The 13,210-nt window shown below is 34.6% G+C and overlaps 1 protein-coding gene across 1 annotated transcript; it reads left to right on the forward strand.

The window, feature by feature from the left end:
• The first annotated feature begins 1,259 nt into the window (after positions 1-1,259).
• LOC124638221 ((2R)-3-sulfolactate dehydrogenase (NADP(+))) lies at positions 1,260-12,798 on the forward strand. The gene is made up of 9 exons (XM_047175120.1): positions 1,260-1,347; positions 9,126-9,284; positions 9,580-9,768; positions 10,054-10,169; positions 10,394-10,492; positions 10,788-10,874; positions 11,245-11,353; positions 11,594-11,754; positions 12,112-12,798. The coding sequence occupies exons 2-9, from the start codon at positions 9,134-9,136 to the stop codon at positions 12,274-12,276; spliced, it is 1,077 nt and encodes a 358-aa protein (XP_047031076.1). The 5' UTR covers positions 1,260-1,347; positions 9,126-9,133; the 3' UTR covers positions 12,277-12,798.
• Positions 12,799-13,210: the final 412 nt, after the last annotated feature.

Here is a 13,210-nt window from a genome sequence, read left to right on the forward strand (position 1 = left end):
AAACATTCGTTATCGAAACATGAAAGGACTAGGTTCCTATAATGCTGCAATCCTCAGATGTTGATTGTGTGTGCTTTATTGCTATCACTGCGTTTAAGGAAAACATCATCTTATATCATCATCATCATCATCAGCCTATCGCAGTCCACTGCTGGACATAGGCCTCTCCAAGTGCACGACACTGAGATCGATTTTCAGCTTCTCGCATCCAGCTCCTGCCAGCCGTCTTGCGCAAGTCATCACTCCACCGTGCCTGAGGACGATATATATCATCTTATATACCTACTTACTATTATTTCATAAATGACGTCTGCAATCTTTAAACTTTCTAGAACAAAAATAATGTAGGTACAACGAAGTCAACGTACTATCATTTTATGCTAATTATCTGCGTACGATCTTATTGTCACGTAGATTCATAGTTTCTCTAGTCACTACTCACAGTATCGACATTCACCTTGACTGGAAACTGTCAAGGTTACATCTGTTTCTTTGATAACGGGACTCCTTCTTGATTCTCAAGTGTTAACAGCTGTTATTTAGTAAATAATTAAATATTGTGCAAATCACAAATGTAGGTACTTTGATTCAAAATTGGGATAGTCTTTAAAAATATTGGTGCTCGTATATTTTTTCATTGAATTATGTTCGTGAAAGAAACGATGCATAATTAACTTTTCCATGAAACTTCATTTTATAAGTAACCGATACAATCTGCTTATTAATATATGTTTTTGTATTTTTTCACTATGTAAATAAATTCTTGGAAAATTGGTTAATTTAAAAAAATGTTTCAGCGGAATCTTAAACAAAATATGAAGTACAGATTAATCTTTATGAATTGTAAGTAAACATTAGTAAGTGCCTAACTACTCTAATGATGTGTAACGTTTTTAGATCCGTTTGATTCGTCAATGAAAAAGGCAGATACTTCCACAGAAAGAAAAGTCAAATTCAGGCTTTTTCCATTATGATAAAACCATGCGCAGTTGTGTGTATACCTACATAATTATGTTAATGATAAGTATGGAGATAACTGTAACAAGATATGCTATGATTTGTTCCTAATTACGTTTAATATGTTTCGACTTTCGTTGTGATTTTTCTATAAATGTATGATATGTTCCAGGAGATTTTAACCTTACGGACTGGGTCGTTGTTTTGGCTGAATATGTTATTATCCGCTGAAAAGCGTAACTATTATAATAAGTATATAATTATCACTGTTTTTACATTGATACTGTTTTGAGTAAACTGTATTCAGATAACTGGCAGTTTATTGTTTGTACGTTTATGTAGTGCTCGTCTTAATATCAGTTTTATTACTCGGTTGTTTCTTTTATTAAGGTAAAATTGACAGCAAATACATTAACGGTTTATTAAACTACCTCGTTATATTCATCGTCATCAGCCTTTTTATCGCCCCACTGCTGGGCATAGGCCTCCTCTCATACAGAAAAGAATTAAGCGTTAATCATCACGCTTGCTCTATGCGAGTTAGTGACTTTAGACTTTATAGTCCAAGTTTCCTCGAGCTATTTTTTTTCGCCGTTTAATCAGTGAACAATCACCTCCTTACCACACATCAATACCAAATTCTACAAAAATTTCAGCTTCTAAAAAATTCTGCGCAACTCATTTCAAACATCAACTAGGTCTATTTTCCAATGATCCTTCAAAACAGGGTACTTATACATACTATATGCTATAGGAGGTATGGGAGATTAAAAGAAATAATATACTGATTTGATATTGAAATATTTATTCTATACTTTAAATGGTACTTGGAAGCAATACGTCCGTCTAACAAGATCCCGTGACGCAGTGTGTGTAGAGTTAAATAAACAGTAGATTGTTCAGATAGAACAAAGAACAATGTTATCGAAAGTTAGGGGTATTAGTTTTTGCTTTATATAATCCAACACGCCCCCTCAAAAATTAATCCCTAACTTTTAGTCATTCGTTAGTTTACTATACAGTATCTAGTCTACAATTCAACATTACAAAGTGAATACCAACTTATAAATACGACGTAACATATTATACTTCCAAGTAAGGTCTGGGACAACTGTACAATAATGGTCCAACATTTGCTGCACAGGATCAGGGAAAACCCAGAAAAACCTGATCAGACCATTTCATAATGAAATTGTACTTAAATTAAAACTTATTCTATACCCAATCCTTTTCTCAGTCTTATAAAAGACACGACTGGTAAAGGTTTTGTCAACAAGTCTGCCAACTGGTTACCTGTGGAAATATAATTTAATTTTATTACATTTTTCTCAACTTGTTCTCTAGAGAAATGATATTTTATATCTATGTGTTTGGACCTTTTATGACTTGTTGGATTATTAGCTATGCTAATACATCCGTTATTATCTTCATATAAAATAATGGGCTTATTAATTTTTAAGTTTATGCTTTCTGCCAGAGACTTAAGCCATAATGCTTCTTTAACAGCTTCATATAAAGCCATATATTCGGATTCAGTAGACGAGACCGCTACTGATGTTTGTCTCTTTGTACACCATGTAATTGTATTTTGATCAAATAATTTAAACACATATCCAGTAGTGCTTTACCTATCATTACAATCGTGGCCACCCCAATCTGAGTCGACATATCCACTTAGGATGTTATTGTAATTATTTCTTGTATATGTTAACTTCAAATCAATTGTGCCTTTGATATATCTTAAAACTCGCTTTAAGCATAACCACAATTCTTTATTGTTCTTATTTGTGTACCGACTTAAAATATTTACGCATGTACTTAAGTCCGGACGCGTACAAAGCATAATGTACATTAAACAACCGATCAGGTGACGGCATGGTGCGTCACACTTCTTATCAGCGTTAAGAGCTTCATAGTTTAATTTAAGCTCTATCGGTGTGTTTATAGGATTGCAATCACTCATATTAAATTTATTCAAAACGGTTTTAATGTAAGCACTTTGGTCTAAAGTAATTTTATCATGGTGTCTCTCTATTTTAATGCCCAAAAATAATTTGATATCGTGTAAGTCGGTCATTTCGAATTTAGTCATTAAATATGCTTTGAAATTATTCATTGTTTGCAAATCTGCACATGCTATAACTAAATCATCGACGTACAAGATTACGTAAATATTTTTAGAAATGTCTCCTTTACCTTTCATATATATACACCTATCTACTGGGGAGTTCTGAAAACCTATTTCTTTGAGACATTGTTCAAATGTTTCGTACCAACATCTAGCTGATTGTTTTAAGCCATAAAGAGCTTTGTTTAATTTGCATACGTAATTATCTTTACATTTTACACCTTCAGGAACTTTCATGTAGATTTCTTCCTTTAGTGTACCATTTAGAAATGCTGTTTTTACATCCATATGATGAATCAGTAAATTATATTGATTTGCGTAGCTAATTAAGAATCTAAAGCTTGCTATTCTAGCAACTGGTGCAAATGTTTCATCATAATCACTAAGATATTCTTGACTGAAACCTCTAGCGACAAGACGTGCCTTATATCTTGAAGGTTGACCTGAAACGTCATTTTTAATAGTGAATATCCATTTACAGTCTACAATATTTTTATTTGATGGTTTTGGTACTAATGTCCATGTATTATTTTTCTTAAGAGAATTGAGTTCTTCTCTGACTGCTTTTTCCCACTGATTCCTATCGTTCAGAGATTTAATTTCATTTAATGATTTTGGTATATTACTTGTGATGGATAACGCACTATAGACATCATAGTCATTTTCATTATATGATTTACGCGAACATGTTTTCAGTCTTTCACTTCTTCGTAAATTTAAAAATTCATCAGGTTTATCCTGATTTTTGTGTTTCAAACTACTCTCAGATTCATTTTCAGGTTCATTCGGTATTTCATGACTACCGATTTTTCGAATTTTACTTGTACTGCATTCATCAGATTGAGAGCTATCTGATTTAGGGCCAGAACTATGAGACTTATAAGACACTGATTTTGTTACGGAGTCATTATCAGTTTCGTCTTGGGAATATGTATTATTACTCCGTTCAGGTCGTAATGAAGGCCTAGATTCGATAAAATTAGTCTCATCAATTACAACGTCCCTTACAGTTTCATATTTTTCGAATTCTGTATTCCAAACTTTATAACCATTGGGTTCATAACCTACCAGTATTCCTTTCCACGACCTATTGTCAAATTTGTTTTTACTGGTTTTATTATGAACATATACAGTTGAACCGAAAACTCTGAGATTTTTAACGCTTGGTTTCCTATCATGCCACATCTCGTATGGTGTCTTTGATTGACTTAAAGCTTTCGTAGGCGTAATATTTATTAAATAAACTGCAGTTAAAACTGCATTTCCCCAAAAACGTTTTGATGCTTTAGTGCCATTTAACATAGCACGAGCTTTTTCTGTTATTGTGCGAACCATACGTTCTGCAACACCATTTAACTGTGGGGTCCTAGGAACTGTTAAATGATAGCTTATGCCTCTTTCTCTACAGTAGTTTTTCATTTCGGTGGATAAGTATTCACCACCGTTATCACTATAAAGATTTACTACTTTGAAATTGAATTTAGCCTCACTTTTAGCGACATAGTCTTTAAAAGCTGTAAACACTTCTGATTTGTAAGTTAACATATACACCACACAATAATGTGTGTATTCATCAACAAATAAAACAAAATAATTTCTGTTATCTATTGTTGGAGGTGTTATAGGACCACAAACATCTGAATGCACAATAAACAGAGGGCGTTTAATGTAACTTTTGTCTTTAACTTTATTAAAAGGCAGGCGAGTCTGCTTCCCATTTATGCATGCTTCACACAACTTATCATTTGGAGTTACGGTATTTATTTCATCTAAGTCATCAATCATATTATGACATTTTAACTGCAGGAATTTAGTTTTACTTATATGTCCTAGGCGTTGATGCCATAATTCATATTTATTTTCATTAACATAACATGCTTGGGAAGCGGATTCCCCTTTTATTACTGGTATTTTAAACTCTAGAACTATAAGATTATTCAATGTCTTACCTTTCATGATGATTTTACCTTCCTTTGTAATTTGTGTGCCTTTGTCATCAAATATTATGGTGAATCCTGCTTGCTGCATCTTTGATACCGATATTAAATTATATGGTACTTCGGCACAGAACAATACATTTGTAAGTATTCCTTGCACTCCTGTTTGACTGATAAGATTTATGTTTCCCCTTTTAGTTGCTGAAATAAATGTATTGTTTTTAGCTACTGAAATTTTTAAAGGAGGATTTAAACATTCAAACGATGTGAAGAGATCATCTCTATTTGTGATGTGATCAGACGCTCCTGAATCTAATAGGAATTTAATTGTCGAGTGGTCTTTTTCATAATGGTATGCGCTTGTCATGAACGCAAATCCTGAAAAAGAAGAATTCGAGGTCGTTCCCTCTTGCAGGGCAATAGTTTGGACTTGTCTTGTCCTTTCTGGGGCATTGTTTTGTATATTTGTCTGTCTTTTGAAATAGAAACAATCCTGTTTCTTGTGTCCTTTGCGTCCACAGTAATGACATTTCACAAATTTTTGTTTGTTTGTTTTCTTGAATGTTGTATTCTTCAAATAGTTTTGTTTTGTGCGATTGTATCTGTTTTTATTATATTTTTCTTCAACATGGAGTATCTTTAAACTGGTATCACGACTCTCGTTTTTTAATTTTACTTCGTGATCTAATAGTCTAGTTTTTACAAAACCGAGAGTGATATTTTCTTCAGATAGTGTCTCAATTGCAGTGATAACGCCATCATATGTATTCGGGAGAGTAAGTAATAAATGAGCTACTTTGTCCGTTTCCTCTAATTTAGCTCCAGCAGCTGATAATTCTGTCAGCAGATCGTCAAATGTTGAGAAGTGTTTGATCAAGGGTATATCGGCTTTTAATTTTAATCCCAATAATTGTTTTCTCAGCGCTAATTGAGTTGCTACACTTTTCCTTTCATAGATCGCGTCAAAATGTTTAAAAACTGCTTGAGCAGTCCCATTTTCATTAATATAATTAAGATATGAGTCCGCCAAATATTCGACTATAATACTTTTTGGCTGCCTTATTATTTTTTTCCCACTCAGCGGATCGCGTTCCAGGAATTTCTTCGTCAATAACACTGAGCAAGTTTAACTCTGAAAGCAGTGTACGAATTCTAAATTTCCATACACTGTACTTTTCTCCATTAAAAGGCTTAATGTTTCTTTTCACTTTTTCCATTGTCACAACTTTATTTTTATTTACAACTATGCACTTTACTGTCACTACGCACTACTGAATGTTCTCACTACTAAATGTCCTTTTTCGCACTGGGCCCATAACCTATAGGAGGTATGGGATTAAAAGAAATAATATACTGATTTGATATTGAAATATTTATTCTATACTTTAAATGGTACTTGGAAGCAATACGTCCGTCTAACAAGATCCCGTGACGCAGTGTGTGTAGAGTTAAATAAACAGTAGATTGTTCAGATAGAACAAAGAACAATGTTATCGAAAGTTAGGGGTATTAGTTTTTGCTTTATATAATCCAACATATGCATAGTGATATTTTCTAAAATCTCTTGAGTGAAAAACGATCAAATTGATTCTTTATAACTTGACAGATTGCACTTTCCTACTAAAAATTATTTCTAATGAGATTGACTGTCCTGATCTCCTGCATAAACTATGCTTTAATGTTCCCCAGAGATCGGTTAGATTTAATCCGCCTATCTCCATTCCTTATTCCTCTTCTAACTATAGGCGAAACTCATACATGGTGCGAGCGAGTAAAGACTTTAATGTTCTTTGTAAGGACTTCTCATTTGACCCATTTACCACTAAAACTTATACTGCGCGCACTCAGCTGAATACGGACTTTTTCAAGAGTGCGGATTGTGCCAAGTGATATTTTGTTATAATCTTATTATTATTATTTTTTTATCGTGCTTGTTAGTGATCCTAAGTTGTCTGTTACTTTTTCAGTTTCTACCCGTGAGAATCTATAATTGGCTTACTATATCATATAGAATTGTTATCCCTTTGTTACAGCTGTTGATTCTCCTTCTAGTAAATAAATAAATAAATAACTTTCCAAATATCTTAGTGTCCTGAAAATTGTTAATGGCTATCTCCTTATTCTCCCGAAAATACTCCAACAAAAAAGGTTATAGGTGCCTGATACTTACTTGATAAGTTGTGTAGATTTTGTATCCTAGTTTTACTTATTCCTATCAACAATACTGTTGATTGATTTCCTTGTATTTCCCAAAAATGTCGAGGTCAACACACAATGCGTAGGTACCTAATAGAAAACTCAATTATTTCCCAATCAATGCGAGCTTTCCGTACAAAGTTTTTTCCAATAATTTACCGGTTCAGTGCAGAAGATTTGTGTTATTTTTTGTTTGTTTTCTTGATACAATATAAAACGGTGCGTTTTCCTATTCTACCTCTATAGTTCAGTGGCTAGCGTCTTGTGTTAAGGAAATTTGATACCGTAGGTATCTACTATAAGTGTACAAGGCGTTGCTAAAACGAACCTGAGTGCTGATTCCGAGTTTTGTGTGCGTTCGCAACTCGATACCTAATTATAAGTCTATTGAAATAAAGAGTCGTATTCTACGGCTATTATTTTGCCGGTTAATAATGCTTACACTCGCAAAAGTGAGCTGGAGTGTTATACGACCAAGTACCGATGACAGTCTTTATTAAATAAACAATTCTACGATAAGTGCTACGTGATTCAATGGTATGATAATCTTCGCATCGAAAAAATTTACTAGCAAAACTCGCACTAGGCACTCTGAAGTGTTTTTTCATTCATGTGAATCGTGGTCACTGACGTATTATAAAAAGACGTCAACAAATGTAAAACTTAATTTAAACATTACATTATTAATATTTTAAATAAGCTGTAGCTTACACATAGTCCTATTCTTACTGAGCTCTTTTATTAAAATTTTGCCTAAACATGATATACATTAAATGAGACTATATTTTTTTTTCTTTACTATGTGCTTATTATGTTAATAAAATAGATATTATTACCATTTATATAGGTACATACTCCATAGCAGTTTAAAATTAATTACCACCAATCATTAAAGCAAGATTTGTATTACCTACTAGTTGCCCCAACAAACTTCGTATCGTTTAAACCTTCCCTGGACCTGAATATTTTAAAACCAAAATAACCAAATCGGTTCAGCCATTCTCAAGTTTTAGTCAGACTAACGCACAGCAATTCATTTTTATATGTATATAAGAAGAAGATAAGATATAAGATTTGTCATAAGAAGATTTTTTTTATAAGGCGACTTACATTTACCTACGGTAATGAATGATAAAGATTACCTAATGATACAATGTCAGCCTAAGCAATAAAGCATTAACTCGGTAGATTAATAGCCAGTTTCTTCATCAAAAGTTAAAGCCAAAGTAAAAGTCAAAGTAATGTCTAAAGTAAAAGTAACGGTCAAATTCAATTTTTCAATTAGTTTTGCTGTCACTTTAGCCTTGAAAAAAACGTATTTGACCGTTACTTTTACTTTAGACATTACTTTAACTTTAACTTTTGATGAAGAAACTGGCCGTAAGTGATTACTTATTTATTTTGTGTGGTTGTCAAGGAAACGTTTTGGTGTCTATATCTTTCTTTGATGAGTTTCGGGAAGTTAACACCCTATATTTACTCGTACTTTCCTAACCACATACAAACCTCAGTAGCAGCTCTACATTACTGGGAACTTTCGTCATAAGATATACCATCATTACTGTGCAGTCTTAAACAACATTAGCTTCTTACAAACGCAGTTCTTGATACTGCTTCACATTTTCTCATTTGCTCATCATATCATTATTATCTTCATATTTGCTCATACATATTAGTTTCATAAAAAAAACCGTTTAAATACAGTTCTATCCAATTTTCGCGGCGTAGATTACATATATCTAATTTTGTTAAATACATACCTATATCCCAAATTAGTTGAATTAATCTAATACTTCAATTAGAGGTAGGTTATTTGAAGCTGACCCCAACATAGTTGAGGCTCGGGAGGTGATGTGATATTGACTTCTTGGTGTTCTATAACTTTTTTCTTTCAAATTGTGCCATAGACACAGCCATGCCAGAGGTTAAGTTGGAAGAGGTGCGACGGTTCATGGAGGACAGCCTGAAGGCAGTTGGGACTCCGGAGTCGGAAGCGAAGGCCCACGCTGACCTGCTGATGCACGCAGACACTGTGGGACATTACAGCCATGGCTTGAATCGACTTGGTGAGTCTCAAACTCAAAAGAATTAAGTACGTTAAATAACACTGAGAGTATTTGAGGAATTTCGTAAAACTTATTCTGAAGTTTTTCATGGTTTATAGGCATCTCTTGCAATAAAATAACGCAATGACTCTTCTGTTCATGAAAGTAGCCATCATAAAATGTTTTATAAGACGCAAAACCCCTTTCGAAAGTCTGTATGTACTTTGTAAAACGTGTGCAAAATAAATAATTTGTTACACTACTGATACCTTATACCTAGTATATGAAGCTATACACTACTAATATTTCTCGACAGAATTCTACATAAACGACTGCCAATCCGGGGCGTGTGTACCTACAGCCAAGCCTGAAGTCCTGAAGGAGTCAGGAGCCACGGCCTGGGTAGACGGGCACAATGCCCTTGGGGCTACTGTCGGCAACTTCTGCATGGACGTAGCTATCAAAAAAGCTAAGGAATGTGGAGTCGGATGGGTTTCTGCTAAACGTGAGTTTGTCTGTTACGATCCAATTTATATGCAGAATTGTTTTTTAGAACGATCATAAAATTGTCTTTGATGGGTACTTAGCTGAATTACCCGGAATATTCTTTTAGGGTGTTTCTAATTAGAATTTTTAAGATAAGAATTGAGTTAATTAATTCTTAATTAGATGTAGACAAGGCATATTTATTGCAACTGCTACTGCAACAACAATTTTAGATAATATCCTAACCTTTATTCTGAGGTACCTATTGAAGATTGCTGTTGTCATCTTTTGTCATGATGTCCAGGTAGCAACCACTTCGGTATGGCAGGCTACTGGGCTTTGAAGGCAGAACGTGAGGGGCTAATAGGCATGGCATTCACCAATTCGTCGCCTATCATGGTTCCTACTAGGTCGAAACAAGTAAGTTATTTCCCTGCAGTTAAAGACTTTAGTCATTTGCACTGGCATTTGAACTGTACAAATATAGTTTTACTGGTGTACCTATAAATTGATTTAACTGTTCCAGACCATATTTGTCTCGTATGGATGGACTATGGATAATGTATCCTTATCACTTATTTTTTTTTGGGTTCAGTTCCTGGAGTGCCTATTGTAATAAATCTTTAAAAAAACTTATTTTGCAGAGGGCCTTGGGTACAAATCCTATAGCGATGGCAGCCCCGGCTTCTGGTGATGACAAGCTCGTGGTCGATATGGCGACTACCACTGTCGCTATGGGGAAGGTAAAATCCACATAATTATTACTCACTAACATGCGTGCTCAGTGCGCTGAATATGGGAAAATCCCCTATGCTTGATCATAGCATATCACGTTTTCAGCTGTAACAACGAATAATTTCTGGACGTATGTACATATAGATGCAGTAACATTCTTACCGGATCTTTTGTATTTATTATAGGTAGATACGTCAAACCGATAATATTATGTTATTTATTACCAAACATATAAAAGTCAAATTATCAGGATTCTCACTCATCCATTATGTGCTAATGTCCTAATAAGATAATAATTTCCAGATTGAAGTTCAAATCCATAAGGAGGAGCCAATACCACAGGGCTGGGCTCTGGGTTCTGATGGGAAGTCCACTACTGACGCTAAGGCTGTAAGTTTTTAATGCCTACTAATTTTTGAGATTTTGAGATTGACAGCAATCTTAGGGTCAGCAAGATTTAGTGCTTCGTACGGGAGAATAAGTGTTAAATGTTTATTATGAAACAATATAGGATTGAGAAGTCAATTAATATCATTCTACCTACTACCTTAATTATAAATACGAAAGTTATCGTATTTTATGGCAATTTCCTCACTAGTGTTCAAATGGAAAAGTACTTAACTCTGTCCGTACGTTACACAATCACCCTGTAATGGCTCCACCAATTGATTTTATTTTTATCCGGGTGAAAAGAGTAGTTTCCCTTGGACGGAGGCGTAACGGCGGTCGTAAGAGTCATTCGTTCTTCTTATTTCTTCAGGCGTTCAGTACAGGTCGGTTGATGCCTCTGGGTGGAGAAGAAAAGACCAGTGGATACAAAGGATATGCCCTCAGTGCTATGGTGGAGACTTTTTGCAGTGGATTATCAGGTATGAATGCAGGCCAGCAGTCAATTTTATTGTTTCATCAAAAATAGAATCTGGGTAAGAAGAAGAGATACGCAGGTACCCATTGGTGATGAATAATAAATAGTAATATGGTCATTATATTGTTGTTATTCGTTTGGTCGACGTTGAAGAATTGTTTGTATTACGTTTTATGGTCCTCTAACAATTCGAGCATGACAAACAGGCAACTGTTCTTTTACTAATGTTGTTTCCACGTTATAGGGTCAAAATCTACGCACAACATTCGTGGTTGGGAGTTGACCAGCACCCAAGGACCTCCAGACTTGGGGCAGTGCTTTGCAGCGATAGACCCTGAGTGCTTCGCTCCAGGGTTCGCGGAGAGGGTTGCTGATTGTCTTAACACATGGAGGAGTTTGGAACCGGTATGTTTGTCATCTTCCCTTTGTCTTTGTAAACTTTTGAAGTTGTAGATGATCGTAAGAATAAAAATGGTATCTCCCTTGTGAAATATATTTAACTATCATATGTGAGTACGAGATGTAACTGTTTATTTTTTCTTTCCTGACACTGGAAGATCAGAAATGCCACACAGTCTTATTGCTGCTGTTACTACATAAATATGGCTTTTGAATGATGATTGTTGGAGTTAATCAAGAGTTATTTTGCATGTAGTCCTTAATCAGAATTATGATAACCATGAATGCATCAATATTAGCACCTGCCTGTTTAATTTAAGTCTAATGTGGCCTTTTCAGAGCATTTTTTATCTTCCCTTTCAGGTGGACCCTGCACTGCCTGTATTAGCTCCGGGAGATAAGGAAGACAAGATTGGCAAGACGACATTAGCTAAAGGGACCGTCAACTACCCAGAGAAACAAATTCAAGCTATGCGTGTGATGGCTGAGAGAATCGGAGTCAAACCAATACAAACTATTTCTACCTAGATTTTATATTTTTGATGACTAAAATTCATGTTTAAGTAACACTGTATTTGTATACTTAAATTATTAAATCTTGTGTTTTGTATGAAGTCTACGTATCTAAGGACGTATAAAAACGTATTACATTCTATTAATAAAACTATATATTTTTTAAATATTTTCTACGATTAGCAGTTAAGTTACTGAGAAGGAATTGCCTGCCTTTTGCACACTCTTAACATTGTATTTGCGTGCGAGTGTCCTAATAAAATTACGCAATGAATCTTCTGATTTAATAACATGCAATACACCTTTAGGTAGTCTGTGGCAGCTATCTGATCCTTTGCTAATCGTTTTGCGGCTTAACAATGCCCTTGTCTTCTTGTTTTTTTCCTGTTAAGAGATAACAGTATTGTTACCTACCTAGTATCTACCTCTGCTGAGATCATCGGCGTAAAACATATTGGATGACTCGATTCTGAAAGAGATCGTATATCGAACCGGATTAAATTGTTCATAATCTTAGATTATACAGATTAAAGCACAGTTTTGGTTTGTTTTATAAAGAAGCGAAAGTAAACGGAGGGTTTTTTATGATGTCATTTTGATTGCTCTTTGGAAGTTGGGTACTTAAAAGATGAATCACGCTACACCGTGCCGAGACGAGACGGTGCCCCGGTGGCTATGGGGAAGGTTATTAAAATCACGTAATTATTTTTATTAAATTATTTTTCTACGTAAAATTATTTTCGAACTGTTTCTATGTAAATATGTATGTATTATATGACAAATCCATGTCATCGAGCAACAAGTTAAAGTGAGATTACTAGAAACTCATGCAGATTGGCATATTTTGGGAGCGTAAGAATATTGATCATGTCCTAATTAAGTAATCATTTCCAGATAAAAGTTTAAATCCACAAGGAAGAGCCATTACCTAAGGGTTGGGCTCTGTGTA

This window comes from Helicoverpa zea, chromosome 17 (assembly GCF_022581195.2).
Source record: "Helicoverpa zea isolate HzStark_Cry1AcR chromosome 17, ilHelZeax1.1, whole genome shotgun sequence".
NCBI classification, from domain to species: domain Eukaryota; kingdom Metazoa; phylum Arthropoda; class Insecta; order Lepidoptera; family Noctuidae; genus Helicoverpa; species Helicoverpa zea.

Excerpts from the sequence above, each read along its gene's own strand:
- LOC124638221 (XM_047175120.1), top strand. The coding sequence starts at position 9,134 with ATGCCAGAGGTTAAGTTGGAAGAGGTGCGACGGTTCATGGAGGACAGC. Across the intron at positions 9,769-10,053 it reads CGGATGGGTTTCTGCTAAAC|GTAGCAACCACTTCGGTATG; the intron begins GTGAGTTTGTCT and ends CATGATGTCCAG. Across the intron at positions 10,875-11,244 it reads CCACTACTGACGCTAAGGCT|GCGTTCAGTACAGGTCGGTT; the intron begins GTAAGTTTTTAA and ends TTATTTCTTCAG.